The following is a 27,619-nucleotide window of genomic DNA, read 5'->3' as shown; positions in this document are numbered from 1 at the left end:
CGGCTAGCAACCCCATCACGTTAAAACCCAGTGCCACTGAAACACCAGCAGAAACTCTAAAGACCTCATCCCTGGGAGAGGCAGGAGAAGATGGGCTGCATCTGAGATAACTTGAAGGACTGGTCCAGGACGGCTGCTGTCGATGGCCTATGTCCCAGTAGGGGTGATGGGCTCAGGTAAGTAATTAAGTTAGATAGGCACCTTGGCTTGGATGGCATAGACTAGATAGACTGTTGGAGTTTGTTTCTGTTGGGTTATTAGTCTATAATTCTAAATGAAACGTGGATAGAGTCAAAAGAGTCCCACACCATAGAAACATGCCTATCATTAGAATCTATATAATGACAATATAATCTATTATTCTGATATAGACTTGTATCTGGATCATAGCCCTCCATGCCCCTCGCATCCATGTACTTATACAAACTTCTCAAATGTTGGGAAGTTTAGATGTTAATCAGAGGGAATTGCTGAAACGGCGGACGATGGGATAGCGGATCATAGGAGGAGCTGGAGAGCGACGCGATCACATTTTGAACGCGAAACCCAAGCCAGATGTGGACTTCGTCACCCGCCCCGAGGCAGGTTCCCAGTTCGGCGTCCGGTCGCTGCCCGAGTTCCGCTGAATCCGTTGCTGTTCCCGGGACCACTAGCGACACGGCTGAACCATGAGGCTGGTGGGGAAGCCGCTCGCCTCGCTCCGGGTCCTCCTGCCCGACCGTCTCGGCTCGCTGCTCGCCCGGTGCTGCTGCACCGGCGACATTTCGGCGTTTATGCCCGAGGCGACGGCTTTCGCCGGGGTCCGGGACTACCCGGCTCTGCGGCAATTCTCCTTGCAACAGGCCGAACGGTTCTGGGGGGCGCTGGCCAGGGACCGGCTGTCCTGGATCAGCCCCTTCCACACGGTGAGCGACTGTGACCTGTCCCGCGGCAAGATCCGATGGTTCGAGGGCGGGCAGCTCAATGTCTCGGGTGAGTGTTTCAGAACGTGGCGGATCTCGTCTCGCACCGTCCCCTTTGCTCCCTCTCCTTCCTCTCCTTCCACCTTGCTCCCCCGTCCAATTTGCCCTCCTCCCCACCCACTTTGACTCCCACCACAATGTCCACTTTGCCCCCTATCTTCTTCGCCCTTCCACCCCCGTCCCCTTCGCCCTCCTGTCCCCTTTGCCCCTTCACCCAGTTCCCTCCTCCTCTTCGATCCTTCCCACTGCAAAACCTGTTTTCTCATTTTTCTTACTCCCGTTGTGACCTCCCTTACCCCTTGCTCTCTCCTCCCCCCCCATCTCCGTTACTCCTCTCTCCCACCTCCCGATGTCACCCCTCTGTTCCACTCGTCCCTTTGCTGTTTTGAGGGCTCCGTTAAGCTGCGGAAACGTCTCAGATCACTGGCCTCTTCTCAGAACGGGGAAGGGTCAGAAAACAAGCAGGTTTTGAGCTGCAGGACAAGGTGAAGGGTGGGAATTGATATGAACTTTTGACCCGATGAATTAGGAGCAAGAGGAGGCCTCATCATACAAAGACATCCCTTTAGTACAGAGATGAAGAAGAATTCCTTTAGCCAGCGGGTGGTGAATCTGTGGAATTCATTGCCACAGACAGCTGTGGCAGCCAAGTCATTGGGCATATTTAAAGCGGAGGTTGGTATGTTCGTGGTTGGTCAGGGAGTCAGAGGTTATGGGGAAAAAAGCAGGAGATTGGGGTTGAGAGGGAAGATGATGGAATGGCAGAGCAGAGTCAATGGGCCGAATGGCTTAATTCTGCTCCAATGTCTTATGGACGTTATTGCAAAGCAGAAAAGGGAGTTAGTGTTGTTGGCCGATAAACAATCATAGAAAAATATGCCACAGAAACAGGCCCTTCGTCTCATCTAGTCCATGCTGAACTATTTAAACTGGCGACTCCCATTGATCTGCACCCAGACCATAACCCTCCTTAATTAAATAATGAAGACTAAATCACTGTCTCCAATCTGGTTGCTCTGGACTGATGCTGTGGGAGCTACAAGTGTGCTGTTTGACCACTGCACTTCCTACAATGCAATAATGGTCACATGTATTGGTGTAAAACTCCTTGCAGTAATCTGAGATTGTGAAAGAGGGAAATTAAATCAGCCATTTATTTTCCTTCATAAATCAAAGTATTGAGTACAGGAGATGGGATGTTATGTTGAAGTTGTATGAAACTTGGTGAAGCCTAATTTGGAGTATTCTGTGCAGTTTTAGTCACCTACCTACAGGTAAGATGTCAATAAGGTTGAAAGAGTATGGAAAATACTTACAAGGACATTGCTGGGACTGGAGGATCTGAATTATAAGGAAACATTTAATAGGCTAGGACTTTATTCCTTGGCACATAGAAGATTGACAGGAGATTTGATTGAGGCATACAAAATTATGAGGGGTATAGATAGGGAAAGGCAATCAGGCTTTTTCCACAGAGGTTGGGTGGGACTAAACTAGAGGTTATGGGTTAAAGGTGAAAGGTGCAAATTTAAGGGGAACATGAGGGGAAACTTCTTCATTCAGAGGGTCATGAAAGTGTGAAATGCGCTGCCAGCACAAGTGGAGCATGTGAGCTCGATTTCAAGGTTCATGAGAAGTTTGAATAGGTACATGGATGATAGGGGTATGGAGGGTTATGGACCCAGTGCAGGTTGATGGGAGAGGGCAGTTTAAAAGGTTCGGCATGGACTAGATGGGCCAAAGGGTCTGTTTTTATGCTGTACTTTTCTATGACCATGATGGAATGGTGGAGAAGATTCAATGAGCCAAATGGCCTGATTCTGCTCCTATGTCACATGGACTGAGAGTTCCAATGATCCCTGACCCTCTGAGAAGGGAAAAAAATTGACCTGCTCCATGTGCCTTTAAGCAGTTCTCTCGATTCTCCCTACAGCAGGGCTTCCCAACCTGGGGCCCGAGGACTCCTTGATTAATGGTATTGGTCCATGGCATAAAAAATCTGATTAATCTGGGATCAGGTAATGGGGGAGATAGTTAGAGCAGTGGTGTGCTCCGTATGCAGTATGTGGGAGGTCAGGGTCAACACACCTACAGAAGGTGCATCCAGCTGCAGCTCCTATCAGAGCAAGTTAGGGAATTGGAGCTGGAGCTGGATGAACTACAGATCATTCGGGAGGCAGAGACAGAGATCGGGAGGTAGTCACACCGAAAAGTCGGGAGGTAGGCAACTGGGTGACTGTCAGGAGATGGAGGGGGAGCAGGCAGAGAGAGCAGAGCACCCCTGTGGCCATTCCCATCAACAATAAGTATACCGTTTTGGATACTGTTGGTGGGGATGACCTACCAGGAACAAGTTGCAGTGGTCCTGTCTCTGACACTGAGGTTGGACTCTCGACTCAGAAGGGGAGGAGGGAAGAGAGGACAGCGGTAGTGATAGGGGATTCTATAGTCAGGGGGGCAGATAGGAGATTTTGTGGGGGAGATCGGGAGTCTCGGATGGTATGTTGCCTCCCTGGTGCCGGGGTCCGGGTCATCTCAGATCGGGTGCAGGTTATTCTCGAGAGGGAGTGCAAGAATCCAGATGTTGTGGTCCATGTAGGGACCAATGACGTGGGTAGGAAGAGTGAGGGGGTCCTGTGTAGTGAGTTCAGGGAGTTAGGTGCGAAGCTGAAGGGCAGGACCTCCAGGGTAACAATCTCAGGATTGCTACCTGTGACACGTGTGAGTGAGGCGTGGAACAGAAGGATTATGCAGATCAATATGTGGCTGAGAGGATGGTGCAGGAGGGAGGGCTTCAGGTTTTTAGATAATTGGGCTTTGTTCCAGGGAAAGTGGGATCTGTTCCGACGGGACGATTTACACCTGAACTGGAGGGGTACTAACATTCTTGCAGGAAAGTTTGCTAGTGCTGCTTGGGGGGGTTTAAACTAAATTTGCAGGGGGCAGGGATCCAGAATGTGAGAGAGGATAGCGAGATGAGGTATAAAGGACAGGTGGGGACTACACGGTTCCGGGATATTAAGTGTGAGGTAGAGAAAGGTGAGGCGGAACGAGTGATAAGGAGGATACATGTGCAGAGGGATGGTCTGACGGAGCATGGAGTTAAATGTGCAGAAAGAGTAGGTAAATTTAAGAAGGACAACAAAATTCAAGGGGCGCATAGCCCGGTGAGAGTTGGGGGAGCTGGGTTATGCACAATAGGCAGTGATTTAAACAGAGAAAGGAGAAATGGGTTAAAAATTCTGTATCTGAATGCAGGAAGTATCAGAAATAAGGCGGATGAGCTTGAAGCTCAGGTGCGAATGGGTAACCATGATGTTGTTGGGATAACGGAGACATGGCTGCAGGGGGATCAGACCTGGGAATTGAATGTACAAGGGTATACGTGCTATCGAAGGGACAGAAAGGTGGGCAGAGGGGGTGGGGTGGCCCTGTTGGTGAGGAATGAAATTCAGTCCCTTGCAAGGGGGGGACATAGAATCAGGAGAAGTAGAATCAGTGTGGATAGAACTGAGGAACAGTAAGGGCAAAAAGACCCTAATAGGTGTTATCTACAGGCCCCCAAACAGTACCATGGATATTAGGTGCAAGTTGAATAGGGAGTTAACAATGGCATGTGGCAAAGGAAATGTCGCAGTAGTTATGGGGGAGTTCAACATGCAGGTGAACTGGGAAAATCAGGTTGGTACTGGACCCCAGGATAGGGAGTTTGTAGAGAGCCTACGGGATGCATTTTTGGAGCAGCTTGTACGAGAGCCGACCAGGGATAAGGCTATTCTGGATTTAGTGTTGTGCAATGAACAGGATTTGATAAGTGATCTTGAAGTAAAGGAGCCATTAGGAGGTAGTGACCATAATATGATAAGTTTTTATCTGCGAGTTGAGAGGGATAAGGGCAGATCAGAAGTGTCAGTATTGCAGTTGAACAAAGGAGACTATGGAGCCATGAGGGAGGAGCTGGCCAAAGTTGACTGGTCGGATATCCTAGCAGAAAAGACAGTGGAACAGAAATGGCAGGTATTCTTGGGAATAATGCACAAGGTGCAAAATCAATTCATCCCCCGGAGAAGGAAGGATTCAAAGGGGGGAAAGTGGCCACAGTGGTTGACAAAGGAAGTCAGAGATAGCATAGCATTAAAAAAGAAGTATAACAGAGCTAAGGTGAGTGGGAAGACAAATGATTGGGAAATTTTTAAGGAGCAACAGAACTTAACTGAAAAGGCAATATGGGGAGAAAAAATGAAGTATGAACGCAAGCTAGCCAGGAATATAAAGGGGGATAGCAAAAGTTTTTTTAGGTATGTGAAGAGAAGGAAGATAGTTAAGAACAATGTTGGGCCCTTGAAGAATGAATTGGGAGAAATTGTTATGGGAAATAGAGAAATAGCAGACGAATTTAATAAGTACTTTGGATCTGTCTTCACTAGAGAAGACACAAGCAATCTCCCAGATGTATGGATGGGCCAAGGACATAGGGTAACAGAGGAACTGAAACAGATTGACATTAGGAAGGAAACGGTGATGAGTACACTGATGGGGCTGAAGGCTGACAAATCCCCAGGTCCAGATGGTCTGCATCCTAGGGTACTAAAGGAGGTGGCTCCGGAAATGCGGATGCATTGGTGATCATTTTCCAATGTTCCTTAGATTCAGGATCAGTTCCTGAGGATTGGCGAATGGCTAATGTTATCCCACTTTTTAAGAAAGGAGGGAGGGGGAAAACAGAGAACTATCGCCCTGTTAGCCTAACATCAGTAGTGGGGAAGATGCTAGAGTCCATCATTAAAGATGAAATAGCGGCATATCTTGATAGCAGTGATAAGATTGGGCCGAGCGAGCATGGATTTACCAAGGGCAAATCATGCTTGACTAATCTATTGGAGTTTTTCGAGGATGTAACCAGGAAGATGGACGCGGGAAATCCAGTGGATGTGGTGTACCTTGACTTTCAGAAGGCATTCGATAAGGTACCACATAGGAGATTGGTGGGTAAAATCAGAGCTCATGGCATTGGGGGGAGGATATTGACATGGATAGAGAACTGGTTGGCAGATAGAAAGCAAAGGGTAGCAGTGAATGGGTGTTTCTCGGAATGGCAGGTGGTGACTAGTGGGGTGCCACAGGGCTCGGTATTGGGACCACAGCTGTTTACGATTTACGTCAATGATTTAGAGGAAGGCATTGTGAATAACATCAGCAGGTTTGCTGATGGTTCTAAGCTGGGTGGCAGTGTGACATGTGATGAGGATGTTAGGAGAATTCAAGGTGACTTGGATAGGCTGGGTGAGTGGGCAGAAACTTGGCAGATGGTGTTTAATATGAATAAGTGTGAGGTTATTCACTTTGGGAGCAAGAACAGAAAGGCAGATTATTATCTGAACGGTGTGGATTTAGGTAAGGGAGAAATACAAAGAGATCTAGGAGTACTTGTTCATCAGTCTCTGAAGGTGAATGAGCAAGTGCAGCAGGCAGTGAAGAAGGCTAATGGAATGTTGGCCTTTATTACAAAGGGAATTGAGTACAAGAGCAAGGAAATCCTTTTGCATTTGTACAGGGCCCTGGTGAGACCACACCTGGAGTACTGTGTGCAGTTTTGGTCTCCAGGGTTAAGGAAGGACATCCTGGCTGTGGAGGAGGTGCAGCGTAGGTTCACTAGGTTAATTCCTGGGATGTCCAGACTGTCTTACGCAGAGAGGTTAGAGAAGCTGGGCTTGTACACACTGGAATTAAGGAGATTGAGGGGAGATCTGATTGAGACATATAAGATTATTAAGGGATTGGACAAGATAGAGGCAGGAAATATGTTCCAGATGCTGGGAGAGTCCAGTACCAGAGGGCATGGTTTAAGAATAAGGGGTAGGTCATTTAGGACAGAGTTGAGGAGGAATTTCTTCTCCCAGAGAGTTGTGGAGGTGTGGAACGCGCTGCCTCAGAAGGCAGCGGAGGCCAATTCTCTGGATGCTTTCAAGAAGGAGCTAGATAGGTATCTTATGGATAGGGGAATCAAGGGTTATGGGGACAAGGCAGGAACCGGGTATTGATAGTAGATGATCAACCATGATCTCAGAATGGCGGTGCAGGCTTGAAGGGCCGAAGGGGGATTTCCTGCCCTAGAGGAAACATTATCCCCACATCCACTCAGTCACGTCAAGCTGCTTTTATTCTCATTCTGAGGAACAGGTACAACAAACAAACTTGCTTGCAATATCATCACAGGCACATAGGCACAGACCCACAGAATATAAATTATGTAAGACAGTGTAGAGATTTAAAAAATTCTGCCATACAAAAATGAAAAACACAGTTGGGGCAAATCCACTGTAGTGCATTAGGGTGATCTATCGTGTTTTGTTGCTGAGGTGGGATTAGAATTGTACTGGGCGTAGGAAAGTAACCATTCATGAATCTGGTGATGTGTGGGAATTCAGGCTCATGTACCTCCTGCCTGACCGTAAGCAGGAGATCACTCAGGATCTCATATTTCTGTCCTTCGTTCACATTCATCTGAAATCGTGCAGTTCTACGCCTTACACACCCAATCTTCCCTCATAAAGTAACCACCCTTTCAGAATCAGAATCAGAATGTTTATTATCACTGACACATGTCGTGACATTTGTTGTTTTGTGGCAGCAGGATATAAATTACTACTAGTTGCAATAAGCAACATGCATATAAAATAAGTAAGTTGTGCAGAAAGTGAGGTAGTGTTGATGATCCTTTCAGAAATCCGATGATGGTGGGGAAGAAGCTGAAATGTTGAGTGTGCTTCAGGCTCCTGTGCCTCCTCCCTGATGGTAGTAATGAGAAGAGGGCATGTTCTGGATGGTAAAGGTCTTTAATGATGGATGCCACCTTCTTGAGGCACCCCAACAATTGTTGAGGTTCAAAGGTTGTGCTTGAACCCAGGCTGTGGAAGTCCGGTGTGCAAATGCAGCAGGCAATTAGGGACTTTCTGACGAGTGGATTTGATTATAGAAATAAGGAAGTCTTAGTAAAACCTAAATAAAACCAGGAGTATGGACTGAAGTTTTAGTCTCCTTCTCCATGGAAGGACGTACTTGGGAATTCACCGGACTGGTTGCAGGGATGGTAGGTTTGCCATATGAGGAGAGGTTGAGTAGAATGGGACTGTACCCTTCACCTTCTCCTTCTTAGGCCCTTACATCCCAGTATAACTTAGGCCATCATTGACTTCGGGTCTCCATCATCTTAGAATGGGACTGCATTCCCTGGAGTTTCGAAAAATGAGAAAAGATCTCATTTAGCCCTTTCTAAAAGGGCTTGGCAGGCCAGATGTAAAGAGGACTTTTTCCCTTATTGAAGATCTAGGACCCAGCCCCACAGTTTGGGAACAAAGCATAGTGTTTGGAACTGAGATCTGGTAAACTGGATCAGCAACTTTGTCGATGACACCAAGCCTGGGGTCATAGTAAATAGCGAGAAAGGCTGTCAAAACTTGTGAATCAGCTGGAAAAATTGGCTGAAAAATGACGGATGGAATTTAACACAGACAAGTGTTAAGTGTTGCAATTTGGCACCATGGTCCTGGAGGAACATTGTTTCGTTTTCACTGTGTACTGTACCTGCAGCTTATGGTCGAAATGAGAATAAACTTGACTTGACTTGACAAACCGGGGTAGGGCTCTGAGGTGTGTGGTAGATCTGGGAATGCAGTTCCATAATTCCTGGAAAGAGACATTACAGATAGATAGGATCATAAAGAGATCTTTTGGCTTCATAATCAGGGCATTGAATACAAGCATTTGGGATGTTATGTTGAAGTTGTGCAAGATGTTGGTGAGGCTGAATTTGGAGTATTGTGTGCAGTTCTGGTCACCTACTTACAAGAAAGATGTCAATAAGCTTGAAAGAGTGCAGAGAAAATTTATAAGGATGTTGTCAGGATTTGAGAACCTGAGTTAAAGGGAAAGGTTGAAAAGGTTAAGACTTCATTCCCTGGAGTGCAGGAGAATGAGGGGAGATCTTATAGAGGTATACAAAATAATGATGGATATAGATAGGGTGAACATATGCAGGTTATAAAGTTGTTATTACTTTGCTCAATCTCTGGACCGCATCCAATACTTTAACATCCTTTCCTTTGTAAGAAGGCTAGCACTATACACAGAACTTGCAGGTGTTTCATGATCTGAAGTATAATCTCTCAATAAACCATAACATTTTGTTCCTCATTTCTTGTTGTAACCTGCATGTCAGCCTTTTTCAGGCTGCTGAGTTAGACTGCTCAGATCCTTCTGCATCTCTGAGCTTGACAATCTCACGCTGTTTAGTTAATATGCTTTCTTTTCTGCTTATGGTTCCTTGTTTCCCCACATTGTACTCTATTTGCCAGGCTGTTGCTCCTGTATTTACCTATCAAGTTCAAGTTTAATAATCATTCAGCCATACATGAATACAGAGAAACAGCATTACTGCTGGGCCAAGGTGCAAAACACAGCACCAACAGTCATACATAACACAAGGCACATATAAGGTAGCAGTAATATACAGTCACACCGAAAAATATAGTCCAAGTCCATGACTCCCTGAGGGTTGCAGCAGTCTGCAATACAATACATCTTGTCTTCTGCTGAGCAAACACTGGAGGGCAGTACCAACTCCAGCTTGGACACCGCAATGCACTGCCTCCAGTACTCCAGTGGAGTGTCCGACTCCGACGCCTCTCCCTGGGCGGCTGCAAACAGGCATCGCCGTGACTTGGGGACTAGTAGCCGTGCAACTCCCCCGCCGTTTGTCAGTAAACCAATGAATTGGAGTTGTGACATTCCACACCACTGATGTCCAACAGGGTCTTGTGATCACAGGAAAAGTGACTAGGACAATCACTTGCACTCCACACCTCATTACAAACTGTAATGAGGAAATAGAGAGGCCCCTACGTCGTACTGATTTATCAGTATCCAGTTGTAGACTATTTCCTCATGACAGTTTCCTTCCCCATCTTTGCATTATCAGTTAGTTTAGCAATCATATTTTGGTGTCCTCATCTAAGCCATTGATCCTTGTAGCACTCCTCTCATTAACGAAAAAGGTCCATTTATGCCTCGTCTCTGTTTCCCTTTGGGGATACTCAGCAGGTCAGGCAGCACCTATGGAGAGAGGAAAAAGGGTTAACATTTTATGTTGATCATCCATCTTCAGGACAGAGGTTTAGATTTCCAGCATCTGCATAGTATTTTCAGAATAAAGGGAATGTCTGTGACAGGCTGGAGACCCAAGAAAGACTAAATGGCAAAAATGTGAGACCAACAGGCCCTTCAGCCTGCGATGTTGTGCCGACCTTTTGACTTAATCCAAGATCAATCTAAACCTTCCCTCCCCCGTATTGCTGCGTTTTTCTTTCATCCACATGTCTATCTAAGAGTCCCTTAAATGTCTCTAATGTATCTGCCTCTCCCACCACCCCTGGCAGCACGTTCCGCACACCACCACTCTCAGTGTGTAAAAATAACTACCTCTGACATTCCTCCCTAGAATTTCCTCCAATCATCTTAAATCATGCTTTGTAGTATTAGCCATTGCACTCTGGGGGGAAAAGGGCTCTCTGTTGCCCTTTGTTGCTCTCACTCTATCTACTCCTTTTATCACCTTATACACCTTGGTGCACCATGATTCAGAGGTATGTTATTTTGTTTGGTCATATGTATGTACAGTCAGATTACAATAATCTTAAACGTGAACTAGAGAGGGAAGCTGCGACTGATTGGTATGCTCTCGTGGGGAGCTGGCATTCTCAATCGGCTGAATGGCTTCCTTCTGCGTCACACTGAGTGAATCACCCAGCCCAGAATTCACTTTACACCCTGCTCAGTAGATTTTAACCTTGCCTTCATAAGTTATCGTGTGTCATGCGTACTACTGAACTTTACACCCTGGTTCAGAGAAAAGTTGTCTCGTTTCTATATACATTATATATGTTATATACATTTATATAGTTAAATGACAATAAAACTGGACTTAATGAGGCCATTGGTTCATCAGGACAGCTGCTTATTTGGGACAACTCTTAAAGAACAAAAACTAATTGAGAAAATAGCTGGGATTCTCTTCATTTATTTGGGTCAGCACCACTACACCACCCCCAACAAACCACCCCATAGCCAGCGTTAGTTAACAACTCCGTGGCTGCCTGAAAGAAGTTTGCACATTCTCCCCGTGACATGTAGATCTCCTCCAGATACTCCAGTTTCCTCCCACATTCCAAAGGCATATGGGTGAGTAGGTTTATTAGTCACGTGGGTGTAACTGGACGGCACAGGCTCCTTCCTTGGGCCTGTCACCATGCTGTATCTCTAAAACAAAAGCTGACTCCTTACCAGAGCACACTGAAACTCAACTGAAGCCCATCCAATTTTCTACTGACTGGAAAATTAACTGTCCACAAATTACAAACATCTGACTTATGGATACCCCGACATATGAACGATCTTCCATAATATTATTCAATTCAGTAAATTCACCTGGGTTAGACAGCATGTCTTATGGACGAGCCAGGGTGAAGGAGGATGAGAGGTGACTTGATAGAGGTGTATAGGTGGGATCCTTGGTTATACTAAGGACCCTGCGTAGGCAACGCTCCTGATAAATGTCCCCGATGAATGGTAGGGAGACCCTTATGACCCTCTCAGCCATTCTCACAGTTCTTTGTAGGAATTTCCGGTCCGATGCTCGACTGCTCCCATACCAGATGGAGATGCAACTTCTCAAAGGTGCTTCTGTACAAGGCAATTAAGGTGGGGGGGGGGAGGGGGGAGGGGCCTTGCTTGCCTCAGTCTTCTTAGGCTTTGGCCTCCTGATCAGGGAGGTGATATTAAGGGACCGGGTGAGGTCATCCATGATGTAAGCTCCCAGCAACCTGGTGCACTTAACTCTCTCTATGGGACACTGTGCCACTTAACTGGGTCAGGAGACTGTTGTCAGATTATTTCTAACTAGCTTCAGACGGGCGCATTTGTGTGGCTGTGAGACGCTACTCTCTGCTTAAAGGAAACAGTTTTTAAATAGCGCCAGTTGCGTGTGCTTGTGTTCAAAAAGCGACGATTTTTGTCACTTATTGTTGGTGAGAAATAAACAGTATGACAATTCAGAACTGTTTTGCTCACTGTGGTTCCAAGCACTCAGGCTTGAGGATGGCAGAAACAGCCGGGAGTGAAAATGAAATGATTACACTACTTCAACAACCATGAAGAATTTGAAAGTATCGACAATCATCTTGAATGTTAAAATGAAAATTTGGAGGATGCAATTGTCGACATTAGTATGAAGACAGTCCATTATTTATGCTAGGTGTTTGTGCTGATTTTGTGATTTATGATTAATTGAAAGAACACGGTAGCATGATTCCTCCATTGAGAACTAATGGGACTAATACGCAGTTTTATAGTACTGTAGTAGTGTTGATAGTGTACCAATTTGTTCTATAGTTTATTTAAATACATAATTTGTTACTCAGTTAAATAGTAGTTTGCTTTTTTATCTATTTCCATGAAACTTCAGCTAATTGGAGCAGCTGCTTAATTATGCCAAAATGTACTGGTCCCGATATGTCCCAATTAACTGAATCCACGGCACCACCTTGAGATTTATTTTCTTGCAGGCATTTACAGGAAAAATAAAGAAATATTATAGAATCTGCAGAAAACCACAGTGCAACAAAGACTGACAAACAACTAGAGTGCAAAAGACAAATGTTGTATACGAAAACAATATGGAGAACACGAGTTGTAAAGAGTCCTTGAAAGTGAGTCTGTGGGTCATGGAATCAGTTGAGGTGAATGAAGTTATCCATGCCGGTTCAGGAGCCTGATGGTTCAAGGATATTAAGTGTTCCTGTACCTGGCGGCGAGGGACTTGCAGCCCTGTACCTCCTGCTCGATGGTGGTAGCGAGAAGAGAGCATGGTCAGGGAAGTGGGGACGGTGATGATGGATACTGCTTTCCTCTGGCAGTGCTCCATGTAAATGTAATGGTGGAGAGGGCAATGGTGACCACAATAACTCTATCTCTTCTCATGAGTGCTGCCTGCCCTGCTGAGTGTTGATACTCTCTGCTTTTATTTCAGATTTAAAGCATCCGTAGTTTCTGTAGGTTTTTCAGTGAATAGCCCATCATTGCCGGAACATTTCCTGGAAGTGTTGGAGGTAGATGTTCTGACCAGCAGAAACTAGCTGATAAATGATCAGAGATCACCAGGACAACTGTGTTGTCAGCAGGAGGCTCCTTTTAATCCTTCTCTCCCGCAGTTTTTTGATCCCTTTTCAAGGTGTTTGTGCCCTCTTGCTTCACGAAAGCTTACACTAATTACCCATCATGAGTTGCTGATTACATCACTTAAATTCCCCTCCACATTCCCACACCAACTTCTGATCACCCTCTGTGTAAAAGGCTTTATTACCCTCCTCCCCCCGACCACTATAATTCTTTCAGTGAACAGCCAACAGAAACTTAGTTTACACACAGACACACAATATACAGGAGGAACTCAGCAGGTCAGGCAGCATCTATAGCAAAGAGTACAGTGGACGTTTTGGGCTGAGACTCTTCATCAGGACTGAAGAAAAGAAGATGAGGAGTCAGAGAGATAAACCCAGTTTATCTTGTCAAAAACTGCCATTTCCACGTATGTCACTCACTGAGTTAACCTTTGCTTTTGCATCTGCTAATATCACACAGTAGCGTAGCGGTTAGTGTAACAAACATTGCGCCAGCAACCCGGGTTCACTTCCTGCCGCCGTCTATAAGGAGTTTGTACACCCTCCCCGTGACTGCGTGGGTTTCCTCCATGGGCTCTGGTTTTCGCCAGCATTCCGAAGAAGCACGGGTTAGGATTAGCGAGTTGTGAGCATGCTGTGTTGGCACAGGAAGTGTGGTGACACCTTCGGGCTACCCACGGCACAATCCTCAGCCTGTGTTGGCCATTGACACAAATGGCACATTTCCCGCAACACACACAAAAAATGCTGGTGAACGCAGCAGGCCAGGCAGCATCTATAGGAAGAGGTACAGTCGACATTTCGGGCTGGGACCCTTTGTCAGGACTAACTGAAAGAGGAGATAGTAAGAGATTTGAAAGTTGGAGGGGGAGGGAGAGATCCAAAATGATAGGAGAAGACAGGAGGGGGAGGGATGGAGCTAAGAGCTGGAAAGTTGTTTGGCAAAAGGGATACCAGGCTGGGAAGGGAGAGGATCATGGAACGGGAAGCCTGGGGAGAAAGAGAAGCGGGGAGGGGAGCCCGGAGGTTGGAGAGCAGGCAAAGAGTTATAGTGAGAAGGACAGAGGGAGAAAAAAAGGGGGGAAAATAAAAAAATTATTAAAAAAAATATTAAATAAACTAATAAGGGATGGGGTACGAGGGGGAGGTGGGGCATTAACGGAAGTTAGAGAAGTCAATGTTCATGCCATCAGGTTGGAGGCTGCCCAGACGGAATATAAGATGTTGTTCCTCCAACCTGAGTGTGGCTTCATCTTTACAGTAGAGGAGGTCGTGGATAGACATATCAGAATGGGAATGGGACGTGGAATTAAAATGTGTGGCCACTGGGAGATCCTGCTTTCTCTGGTGGACAGAGCGTTGGTATTCAACGAAACGGTGTCCCAGCCTGTGTCGGGTCTCGCCAATATATAGAAGGCCACATCGGGAGCACCGGACGCAGTATATCACCCAGCTGACTCACAGGTGAAGTGTCGCCTCACTTGGAAGGACTGTCTGGGGTCCTGAATGGTGGTAAGGGAGGAAGTGTAAGGGCATGTGTAGCATTTGTTCTGCTTACAAGGATAAGTGCCAGGAGGGAGATCAGTGGGGAGGGATGGGGGGGACGAATGGACAAGGAAGTCGCGTAGGGAGCGATCCCTGCGGAAAGCAGAAAGCAAGGGGGAGAGAAAGATGTGCTTGATGGTTCAATTCACTGTGTGTTTCAATGTACATGTGGCAAATAAAGCTAATCTTTAATCTTTATAAACTACCTTTCACTGCGAATGAGATTACAGACAAACTACAAGGTGATAATTAACAGAGTGTGAGCTGATACTGTTTACACTTACCTCAGCCCTTTTGCTTCTTTCATCTGCTACCATCATCATTTCTGTCCTTTAATCACTCCTAGCCTTAACACTCCCAAGGTTTCCTCACTACTGTTCCCTGCTTTACGTACTTAACAACTCAAGTTCGTTTATTGTATAAAAGTCTTAAAAATTAGCCACCTTCTTACAGCAGTACAGTGCATTATAAACGTGATGAATATAAAGTACATAAATTAACAATTTTAAGATTGTTACAGCCAGGGAAGGCAGTGGGGATAAACTCCCACTATCTATTAAATGCTCCCAATGGTGTGTGCCTCAAATAGCCTCTGACAACCAAGTCCAGCTCCTGGCCTTTACACGTGGCTTAGCTACTAGGCCCAGCTTTACCGTTTCTACTGACAAGAGAAGGGGCAAAGGTGGGTTACTGGCACCTTAAAACTAGTCGCTTCGGGCAGATCGGTCTACTCAGCCGTGGCTGGCAGCTCATTTAGGAGAAGGAAAACTCTGATCTCAAAGTTTCACCATACCCACTCATGGGGAAGGCTTCAGGAGCAAACCAGGAGGGAAGAACTCTGGAGCTGGAGTCCCTAAGGCAGTCCTACCATTGAGTTCAACGCTGACTGGCAACTCCTGCGGTACTGCTGGTACCAAACTGTATCGGTCTCTGCCGTTCCTTTGGGTTCATCAAATGTGTGGAGAGAGGGAGCTCGCTACATGGGCAGCAGTGTGCTCTCCGTACCTTACTGCCCTTGCTTACATATCTAGGCAGCTCAGCCTCAACATCCATGGTTGACTAACGGAGGCCTCAGAAATTAGCATGTTATACACAATTCTCACGACACAATAAACAGATGTTACAACGTTAGCACAAGAGATGCCGCAGATGGTGGAAATCCAGAGCAACAAACTCCAAATGCTAGAGGAACTCAGCAGGTCAGGCAACCTCTCTGGAGAACAATACACAGTGGACATTTAACTACAAGTTCAAGTTTATACAATCAAATGAAACAAAGCTCCTCCGATTCACAGTGTACTCACAAAATATATATCACACACAGCGCATAAACCAAAATATTATCACAAATAAGTTAATAAAATATGATTCAAGATGCATGAAGTGTGCAGCGCAGGTAAATAGTGAATGTCTTGCTGTCCTAGTGCCGAGACCTCGGTGGTGGCGGGGTATTCATCAGTCTCACAGCCTGAGGGAAGAAGCTGTTACCCATTCTGTCAGTCATAGTCCTTGATGCTCCTGTACCTCCTCCCTGATGGTAGTGGGTCAAAGAAATCGTGGGATGGGTGGTAGGGATCCTCAACAATGTTCCAGATCCTTCAAATACAGTGGTCCGTGTAAATGTCACAAATAGGGCCGAGGGAGACCTCAGTGATCCTCCCAGCAGTGGTTAGTATCCTTTGTAGGGTCTTGTGGTCCATTGCCTTGCTGCTTCCACACAATGATACAGCCTGACACTCGAGGGTGCTGCTGTGGACAGTTGTTTGAATGGAGGTGGGTATAGTTGCACACCTCAGTCTTCCTCAGAAAGTGTAGATGCTGCTCTGCCTTCTTGGCTAATCAGGTGTTGTGGGTCTCGGCTAGATCATCCATTATGTGCACACCAAAAGCTTTGTGCCTCACTTTCTCCATGGCAGAGCCATTGATGTGCAATGGAGGGTATTAACTGTGTCTTCCTGAAGTCCACAATCATCTCTTTTGAATTGTCCATGTTGAGACTCAGGTTGTTGTTATCACACCATTTGGCCAAGCCTCTCCACCTTTCTGTATGCTGACTTGTTGACTGTTCGTCAACGGAGCTAGGTTAGGAAATTCGCTATGCAACTTGTACTTAATTGAAGCTCGCGCTTTATTGTCTCTGTGCAAACAACAACGTAACTATATTGGCCCTGGGCCAACAGCTTAGACCATGAATTCTACTGTTCCCTGTGTACCAGTACTCACTCAGACAACTTGTCCAATTTATAACACTGAAATAGGAGATCTCCATTGGCCAGGTGATCGATCCTTTCTTCGCCCAACCCCTGGCATGGGGGTTCTTCCTTGCGATGGTGGGTCTCTTGAGAGCAAGCTGATAGCACACTCAAGGTGTCTACTTTTATACTCATTCCTTACCAAATCAAGTATTGCATTCCAACGTAGGTCATCTGATTGACTTTTAACACCTTTTTATTGGCTCTGCTCCAGGCTAGCATCCATTTATTGCCCTCTTATTCCCTCTTCCCAGCAAGTGATAATCAGTCATTTATGGCTCTTTCAAGCAACACACATCAAAGTTGCTGGTGAACGCAGCAAGCCAGGCAGCATCTCTAGGAAGAGGTACAGTCAATGTTTCAGGCCGAGACCCTTCGTCACCAGCAACTTTGATGTGTGTTGCTTGAATTTCCAGCATCTGCAGAATTCCTGTTATTTATGGCTCTTCGTTCTCTTCAATAACCAGCTCGGATCACTCCAGGCAGACACCAATCCCAACATTCACAAACCTGCATGTTATGTTATATCAAAGAACTCCTCACAAATAACTTCTTATTTGGAAATGATCTGTAGACCCACAGATTACCTGAAACATCATTGTGTTTTCTTTAAAACACAGAAAGCAAAGCAACTCCATCTCACAAAATGGAGGACGTAAAACAGTTCCACAAAATGGCAGCCTCCATCTCCAAGCACATGGCAGGAAACTAAGACAATTGATCTGTCTGCTTCCACTGCCCTTGACCCATTCGAGTTCGACGTTTGAAATCTGCCATGGCCAACAGACTCATCATTGTTGCTGAAGAGGCCAACCACTGTTGTATCATCAGCGAATGATGATGCGTTTTGAGCTGGATCTGGCAAGGCAGTCATGAGTCAGCAGCGTGAACTGCAGCAGGCTGAGCACACGGCCCTGGGGGCAGTGCTCAGAGTGATGGAGCTGGAGATGTTGCTGCCAACTTGGATTGACTCCCTCTCCCCCTCAGGCAGCATAAACTTCCCAAAAATTTTGGTATAGTTATTCAGGAGCCGTTGCCATAATTTCATATCTTTTCTACAGCACCGAGGAAAACAGTTTATAAATCAGAACAATACAGCACAGAACAACTCCTACCACCTCCCTTGACAGCACATTCAGGGCACCAATTACTCCTTCTCACCTAAAATCCTTGTCCTCTGGTATTTGATATTTCGATGTTGGGAAGACTGACCCGCCACCCTAATTTTGCCTGTCATAATTTTATAAACTTACATCAGGTCGCCTTTTAACTTCCGAATATCTGGAGAAAGTAATGCAAGTTTGTTCAACCTCTCCTTGTAGCTGATAATCTGTAATCCAGGCAACTTCCCAGAGAACTTCTGCACCCTCTCCAGAGCCTTCACACACCCCTCCTGTGAAGTGGTGACTGGAACTGCATACGGCACTCCAAATTCAATCCACAATACTGTCAAAATCATCGCATCTTTTCTCCGCTAGCTTCCTGTGTATCCCCCTCCTCCGAGTTACTCCTCTGTAATGTAATTCCACGCCGTAGGTGCTGCCTGACCAGTTAGGTTCTTCCAGCATTTCTGTAATGAGAGAGTAACATACACAACATTGTCGGCACACTTCTACAGATGTGTAGTGGAGAATATATTGACTGGCTACATCGCAGTCTGGTCTGGAAGCACCAATGCCCTTAACTGGAAAATCTAACAAAGAATAATGGCTACGGCCCAGTCCATCATGGGTAAAGCCTCCCCAACATCGAACACATTTATGTGAAGCGTTGTCACAGGAAAGCAGCATCCATTATCAGGGACCCCCACCACCTAGGTCAGGCTCTTTTCTCGCTGCCGTCAAGAGGTTTAGGACTCACACCATCAGGTTCAGGAACAATTATTAGCCCTCAGTCATCAGGCTTTTGAACCAAAGGGAATAGCTTCACTCACCTTCACTCGCCCCATCATTCAAATGTTCCCACAACCTATGGACTCAATTTCAAGGACTCTTCATCTCATGTCCTTGATATTTATTGCTTATTTATTTATTTTATTGTTTTTTTTCTTTTGGTATTTGTACAGTTTGTTGTATTTTGCACACTGGTTGACTGCCCAAGTTGGTGCGGTCTTTAATTGATTCTATTATGGTTATTATTCTATAGATTTATTGAGTATGGCCGCAAGAAAATGAAAATGGTGACGTTTGTACTTTGATAATACATTTACTTTGAACAAAGTTGTTGTGCTGAAGAGCCCGTTCTGTGCCGTAATGTTCTATGTTCTAACATATTTGCTCACTTACAACCATTAACACTTACAATTCTCCCATCAGCCACCTACATGAGGGGGTAATTGGCAGCAATCAGTTAAATTGCACATCTTTGGGATGTGGGAGGAATCTGGTGCACCCAGGGGAAATCCAAGGGGTCACACGGTGAACATACAAACTCCACCAGAGACAGAACTGGATGGATCAGGATTGAACTGGGCTGCAGGATTCGTGAGACAGCCACATTGTGCTTCAGAACAGATGCCACAATAGTAATGCGGAATAAACCTGTTCCCTTTGCACCAAGTTTGTACCCTTTGGTAACAAACGTGGTCAGCTCGATCATCCTGTTTGAATCCTGTCTGCTGGCTCCTGTTTCAGCAGGGATCCCAGACAGTGGGAGGGCAGCTCTGCGAAAGCCTGCGGGACTGGCCAATGAGACCGAGTTAACGTCTCTCTCAGCTTTGCATGATGCAGTCTCCTTTGGCGTGTTTATGACAGGTTCCTTCAGTCTCCATTTGTCACCACAAACTTGAGAAAATCTGCAGATAAATCCAAAGTAACACACTGGTGGAATTCGGTCTTGATGTAATATCTCCTTCAGACTCTTTTCCATAGATGGTGCCTGGCCTCCAGCATTTTGTGTGTGTTCCATTTGTCACCACATTGGTTACCACAGCAAACATAGGACAAGAACGACAGCCTGTAACCAATAACAAGTCTCTTAAATATCCAAAATGTACCTGTCTCTATCACCATCCCCATTAGGGTGTTCTGGGTACCTACCACTCTCTGTGTGAAAAACACTTACCTCTGACATCTCCTCTCAACTTTCCTCCCCTCACCTTTACAGGATGTTAGCCATTTAGCTATTTCTGCCCTGGGAAAAAAAAAGATGCTCTTTGTCCTCTTGTGCCTCTTTTAATTTTGTACACCTCTGTCAAGTCATCTCTCATCCGCCTTCGCTTGAACGAGAAAAGCCCTAGGTGTTTGCAGTATGACACCTGGAACCTTGGTGTAGAGACTTGGGGAGCACAGTGAGTGATCCTAGCCCCAGTCAGGGCACCCTGAAGCATATTGACTTGAAGTAGGCAACGTGGAGTAGAGAGGAAGTTAATTAATCACATTCCCTGCATGTGTCGAGCTCAAGGACGTCTTTGTAGATGTAAAGAAATTTGAACAATATCTGTTATGAAGATGTTTATTACCTGTGTCCCGGTAATAATGCCTTAAGACAGCACTTCTCAACCTGTTCCTTAACATGATCCCATTAAACAAGAACTGAAAGTGTTGCTGGTAATAAATTAGTTAACATGCCATTTGGAGAAAATAAATTGAAATAGGTTTTGCAAAGACATCTTTAGCTTTGCATCCTCAAATCAGGTCACAATCCTGAAGCAGGGAACCAGTGCCCAGGCAAGGTTGGGTCATGTGATCATGACTTTGGATTCCACCGTAATGGGGTGTCATCAACTTCCCTGTAGACCAGGCTATTATGGTTTGTGGTGAGTGTTGAGTGAACAGTGATCGACACCATTTATGCAGGGCCTCCACTCTGCAACTTTCTATCAAAGTCCAATTCTTCAGTTCTATCTGGCTTTGCCTTCCCCGTTAGCGTTTTTTTGAAATTCATTCTGCATTTTCTGAGCTGCCTTTGTTATCTCCACTGCTATATTTACTATGAAATTCATTAACCCTTTCTGTTCCTGTTTTTCCCCGAGCAGTGAATTGCATTGACCGTCATGTCCACACATCTCCAGATAAAGTGGCTTTAATCTGGGAGCGGGATGAGCCTGGAACTGAAGTGAGAGTCACCTACAGGTGAGTGCAGGGTTGGAGGAAAATATGGCCGTGGATTGTCGAACAAAATGAACTGAAATTTCTGAACCATCTTTCCCAACCTCTAGATAGCCTGAAGCACAACACAGTAATTTTGAGATTAGTCTTTGTTAAAATATTGGAAACTAAACTAATTTGCACAGAGTAAACTCTGCAAATGAGACAAGAGATTCTGCTGATATCCCACATAATGTTGTATATCTCTATAAGATCTTCCCTCATTGCCCTGAGGTCCAGGGAATAAAGTCCTAACCTACTAAAGTTTTCACTATAACTCAGGTCCTCAAGTTCCAGCAGCATCCGTGTGAAATTTCTCTGCAAGCTTTCAGGCTTATTGATATCTTTCCTGTAGGTAAGCGATCAGAACTACTTAAAAAAAAACTCTAAATTCGGCCTCACCAACATCTTGTACAACTTTGAAATGGCGCCACAGAGAGATGAGATGGCTGGTTCTTCGCTTGCGAAGATCAGGAGGGAAGAAGAGTCCTCAGGAGTTGATGGCACGATCGTTGGTGACTGTAGAGGCCAATTCTGGATCTGCAGACTCTGGAACAGTAGAGACACGGGAACATCTGGAATGTGGGCGCTTGGGTCCTTCCTGCGTCTCCTCTTCTCTTCAGCAGTCGCTCTTCTGAATTCCTCAACATTCTTGGCTGTGCCACAGATCAGCGTTCTCCAAGGGTCTCTGTCACAAGCCAGCTGCTGCCACTTGTTGACTTCGATATTTTCCCGAGAGAGCAGCTGCTTCAGTTGGGCTTTGTAACTCTTGCGCGGGGCACCACAATCTCTCTTGCCCTGAGAGAGTTCACCGTAGAATACTGCTTTTGGTAACCTGGAGTTGTCCATGCGAGACACTTGGTCTGACCAGTGAAGCTGCCTGAGCAGCAAAGTGGCTCCAGTGCTTGGAAATTGAGTCTACTCCAGGACCTTGTTGTTGGAGACAAGGTCCTGCCAGCTGATATCCATGATGGAGCGGAGGTGGCGCTTGAGCGTCAAGATTTGTTTGTGGTACGAGACCCAGGCTTCAGAGCCACATAGGAGTGTTGTGGCAATGGCAACCCCGTACACCTGGATTTTTGTGGACAGTCGCAGCTGGTGGTTCTTCCGCACGCGTTTCTGGAAGCGCCTGAAGGCACTTCTGGCTCTGGCCAGTCGATTGTCAATGTCCCTTACCACCGTAGCATCGTTGGAGATGGTGCTGCCCAGGTAGGTGAACTGTTCAATTGTGGTGAGAGGTTGTTCGTCAATGGTGATCCGAAGTGGGGGCTTCTGATGGAGGATCATGGAGATTCAGGCGGACCGTTAACCTGAAAGCCCTTCCAGCCTTGGTGAACTGTGACTGCAGCCTGCAGTGTGTCCTCTGTGTGCGTCTGCAAATAGTAGCTGGAGAATGGGGCTCTTGTGCCCCAACTCCTGTACTGAATGCCCTGATCAATGTGGCAAAAGCACTCTTTACAACCCTGTCTACCTGTGATGTCACTTTCAATGGATCATGATCTGGATTCCCCAGGTTCTTTGCAGTATCTAGGACATTTTCCAGCAGCAATGCCTCAAGAAGATGCCGTTCATCATTAAAGACCCTCGTCACCCAGGTCATGCCCTGTTCTCATTGCTACCATTAGGGATGAGGTCCAGAAGCCTGAAGACACACACTCAACAGTTCAGGAGCAGCTTCTTCCCCTCTGCCATCAGATTTCTGAATGGACATTGAACCCATGAACGCTACCTCACAACTATTTTATTTCTATTTTTTCACTGGCTTATTTAACTTAACTATTTTATATACTTCCTGTAATTCACATTTTCTTCTCTATTATAATGGATGGCATTGTACAGCTGCTGCAAAGACAACAAATTTCCCAACACTTGCCGGTGATATTAAACCTGATTTTGATACTGATTCCCAAAGAGTAGTGATCTCAGAGTTACCTGCAGCGCTCGGGGAGAGGGGAGTGCTGGAGGACGTTATGTCTCTCAGTCACAATGTTGTCACGCACGAGTAATGGGTGGTATGAACGAGATTGCTGCAATGTTAGACTAAACCTACAGGAAGTTTGAGAGCTTACAGGAGATACAGGAGATAATGGAGGAAGATGCTGGGGTCCAACAGGTTGCTGAGTGGACTGCATTCTAGCATAGTGGTTAGTGTGACGCTATTGCAGCTAGGGGTGTTCTGGAGTTTAGAGTTCAATCCCGGCGCTGTCTGTACGTCCTCCCCGTGGAATGCGTGGGTTTTCCCCGGGTGCTCTGGTTTCCTCTGACAATGCAAAGACGTACCAGGTAGGTTAATTGGTCATTGTAACTTGTCCCGTGATTGGGTTAGGGTTAATCGGCAATTGCTGGGTGGTGTGGCTCGGAGGTCCAGAAGGGCCTTCTCAGCTCTGTGTCGTGAAATAATGAAATGTATAAAGAGACTGAAATTGCTGTTCAATTCCCTGTGTTCAGGCAGTTGCTGGAGTTGACTTGCCGTGTGGCCAACACCCTGAAAAGGCAAGGCATCCGGAAAGGTGATCGGGTGACCATCTACATGCCAACCTCGCCAGTCGCCGTGGCCTCCATGTTGGCCTGTGCCCGTATCGGGGCGGTGCACACTGTGGTGTTTGCAGGCTTCAGTGCCGAAGCGCTAGCTGGCAGGATCCAGGATGGTGAGAGTCTATCAGTTAAATTTGTAAACACAAGGGATTCTGGAAATCTTAAACAACACACTAACACACATACACAAACACACAACCCTGAAGAACTCAGCAGGTCAAGCAGCACCTCTGGAGGGGAGTGAACAGTTGATGCTACTGCTGCCATCAGGTAGAAGATGCAGGCGTCTCAGGACTCGTACCAACAGGTTCAAGGACGGTTACTACTTCTCAACCATCAGGCTCTTGAACAAAAGGGGATAGCTACACACCTTTAACTAGTCTGTTATATTGTTATTTCATGCTCATTGTTTATTGCTATTTATTTATATCTGCATTTGCACAGTTTGTTTACAGTTAACAATTGCTGATGTTTACAGTTACAGTTCTATAGATTTGCTAAGTATGCCCACGGAAAAAGGATCTCGAGATTGTGTGTTGTGACATTTATGTGCTCTGATAATAAATTTTACTTTGAACTTCGAACTTTCAGTTTCCAGGATTGAACTCCATCTGCCACTTCTCTGCCCAGTCCTGCATCCCGTCTATGTCCTGTTGTAACCCACAACAACCTTCTACACTATTCACCACACCACCAACCTTCATGTCATTTGCAAATATTTGATTTTCCATTCTTCCCTTCCAAGTAGATAACAGTACAAATGCTCAGCAGGTCGTGCAGCACCTGTGGAAGGAGAAACCCAGTCTTCAGACTAAGCACATGAATGTGAGGAAAACTCATTTAATTGATTCAACACAACATTATAGGCTGCAGAGCCTGCTCCTGTGCTATATTGTTCTATGTTTTATGTTGTAATATTTCAGCTCTATGAATATTCCAGTTAACATTCCAGCATTTTCAGTTTTTATTTCTGGTTTACAGTATCTGCAGGTTTTATGATTTTTGGTGGTCACTGCTGAGGAGGCATGCAGAACATGAGAGGGAAAGAAGAGTTATTGGCAAAGATGATTAACATTTGATGTAGTGTATCACGTTGGCAAAAGCAGTTCTCCCCTTCTTGACCCCAGTCTGGTTTGCAACCCAGTCCCTCACCACCCTTGTAATGCTCGCCTGCCCAATGCCCCGGCCTGGTTTTCTGTTTATCAGACTCCAGGTATCCCCACGACCTCTTCCTCAACTTCAGAGTCCCAATTCCTCCACTTCAGAGTCCCAATTCCTCCACCTCATGGATAGGAAATGTTTAGAGGGACAGGGGAAAATGGGGCTAGTTTATGGAAGAGTTGGACCAAAGGGCCTGTTTCTGGGCTCTATTACTCTGATGTGGACTCGCTGCCGGGGGTGTTGGTCGGGACGGATACATTGAGGACATTTACAAGACTTTTAGATAAGATTAGATTAGATTAGATTAGATTAAATTACGAGGACACGCAGTCCTCTTTTATTGTCATTTAGTAATGCATGCATTAAGAAATGATACAATGTTCCTCCAGAATGATATCACAGAAACACAAGACAAACCAAGACTGAAAATCTGACAAAAACCACATAATTATAACATATGGTTACAACAGTGCAGAGCAATACCATAATTTGATAAAGAACAGACCATAGGCACGGTAAAAAAAGTCTCAAAGTCTCTCGAAAGTCCCATCATCTCACACAGACGGTAGAAGGAAGAGAAACTCTTCCTGCCATGAGCTTCCAGCGCCGCAAACTTGCCGATGCAGCACCCTGGAAGCACCCGACCACAGCCGACTCTTGAGTCCATCTGAAAACTTTGAGCCTCCAGCACCGAGCACCATCTCTGCCGAGCGCTTCGACCCTGGCCCCGGCAACAGGACAATGGAGGGCTATGTGAGAGGGAAGGGTTAGATTGATCATAGACAAAAAAGGGTGGGCAGACAACAGGCATTGGGGGCTGAAGAGACAGCACTGTGATCTACTGTTCTATATAACATCCTAAGGTCCTCCACTTACCCTGCTTCTAAGATGCACCTTTGCAGGCCATCTCCCCCAGCAGCCTTCTGCCCTGTATAAGACGCTTTGCTGTACCAGCGACCCAGGTTCAAATCACACAGCTGCCTGGAAGGAGTTAGTACGTTCTCCCTGTGACCGCGCAGGTCTTTTCCAAGTGCTTCGGTTTCCTCCCACAGTCTAAAGATGTACCAGTAGGTTAATTGGTCATTGTAAGTTGTCCCATAATTAAGCTAGGATTAAATCGGGATTGCTGGGCTGTGCAATTCGAAGGGCTGGAAGAGCCTATTCCATGTTGTAGCTTAATAAATAAGTAATATATTAAAAAACTTTGTGGGATTTTGAGTCTCTTGTGCTGTTTTCTTCTTGTACAACCTTTTAATCTGTTGTGTTCTCTCTTCGTAAAGCACAGTCTGAAACTGTGATCACTACCAACCAGGCCGTGAGGGGTGGAAAGATCATCGAGCTGAAGAAAACAGTGGACGAAGCTGTGAAGATGTGTCCTTCAGTCAGGCGTGTACTAGTGGCCAAGAGAACAGACAATGAAGTCCCAATGTCCAATATTGACATTCCCCTTGAAGAGGTACATTGCTGTGATGAAAAAAATTAGTTTGGTCTTCTCTGAGAATGTAAGAATATGAATAACAACCATTTGGTGATGTGGCATTCAATACAATCGTGGCTGATCCTATGTTGGAGTCAGTAACACATTCCTGCCCCCTCCACAGTCCGTGATTCCTTCTGGTTCAATTATGTGTCAATATCTTCTTCCACAGCTCTCTGCAGACAAAATCACGTCATCTTCTCCGTAAGCAGGCTCAGAATCAGGTTTATTGTCACTGATGTATGTCATGAGACTTGTTGTTTTGCAGCAGCAGTGCAGTGCAATACAAAACAAATTACTATAAGAAATATTAAAAAAGTTCTGTGTAGATGTGCTCAGTGGTAAGGAGGGCTTTACCCACGATGGAATGGGCCCTATCCACTACTATTTGTAGGATTTTCCGTTCAAGGGCATTGGTGTTTCCACACCAGGCTGTGATGCAGCCAGTCAATATACGTTCCACTACACATCAATAGAAGTTTGTCAAAGGTTTAGATGTTGTGTCGAATCTTCGCAAACTCCTAAGGAAGTAGAGATGCTGCCTTGCTTTCTTTGTAAATGCAATTATGTGCTGGGCCCAGGACAGGTCCTCTGCAATAATAATTCTGAAGAATTTAAAGTTGCTGACCCGCTCCACTTCTGATCCTCCGATGAGGCTCATGGCCCTCTGGTTTCCTTCTCCTAAAGTCAGTAATCAGCTCCTCAGCCTTGCTGACATTGAGTGAGAGGTTGTTGTGGCAGCACTCTGCCAGATTTTCAATCTCCCTCCTATATGCTGATTCATCACCACCTTTGATTCGGTCAACGGCAGTGGTGTTGTTAGCAAACTTGAATATGGAATGGGAGATGTGCCTAGCCACACAGTCGTAAGTGTAAAGTGAGTAGAGCGGGGGACTAAGCACACAGCCTTGTGATGCACCTGTGCTGCTGGAGATTGTGGAGGAAATGTTGCTGTCAATCCGAACTGAGTGGGGTCTGCAAGTGAGGAAATGGAGGATCCACTTGCACAAGGAGGTACTGAGGCCAAGGTCTTGGGGCTTATTGATTAGTTTTGAGGGGATAATGGTATTGAATGCCAAGCTGCAGTTGATAAAGGGCATCCTGATGTTCGCATCTTTACAGTCCAGATGTTCCAGGATTGAGTGAAGAGATAATGAGATAGCATCTGCTGTGAACCTGTTGCTCCGGTAGGCAAACTGGAGTGAATCTATTTTTTTAACACAGGTATTGGGTTTAGGAGTTTGGATGTTATGTTGAAGCTGTATAGGACCTTGGTGAGGCTTACTTTGGAGTATTTTGTGCAGTTCTGGTCTACCTATGCAGGAAAGTTATCAATAAGTTTGTAATAGTGGAGAGAAATTTACAG

General features: G+C 45.7%; 1 protein-coding gene across 1 annotated transcript in view; it reads left to right on the top strand.

Annotated features, from left to right (window-relative positions):
* Positions 1-514: 514 nt before the first annotated feature.
* The window catches only part of LOC134344432 (acetyl-coenzyme A synthetase 2-like, mitochondrial), an 85,140-nt gene continuing 58,035 nt past the window's right edge, over positions 515-27,619 (top strand). The window contains exons 1-4 of the mRNA XM_063044208.1: positions 515-972; positions 20,969-21,065; positions 23,529-23,728; positions 26,057-26,232. Of these exons, the coding sequence (XP_062900278.1) occupies positions 669-972; positions 20,969-21,065; positions 23,529-23,728; positions 26,057-26,232 (777 nt within the window). The 5' untranslated portion in view covers positions 515-668. The remainder of the gene's footprint in view (positions 973-20,968; positions 21,066-23,528; positions 23,729-26,056; positions 26,233-27,619) is intronic.

This window comes from Mobula hypostoma, chromosome 1, assembly GCF_963921235.1.
Source record: "Mobula hypostoma chromosome 1, sMobHyp1.1, whole genome shotgun sequence".
NCBI classification, from domain to species: domain Eukaryota; kingdom Metazoa; phylum Chordata; class Chondrichthyes; order Myliobatiformes; family Myliobatidae; genus Mobula; species Mobula hypostoma.
This window is presented reverse-complemented; position numbering and strand designations above follow the sequence as displayed.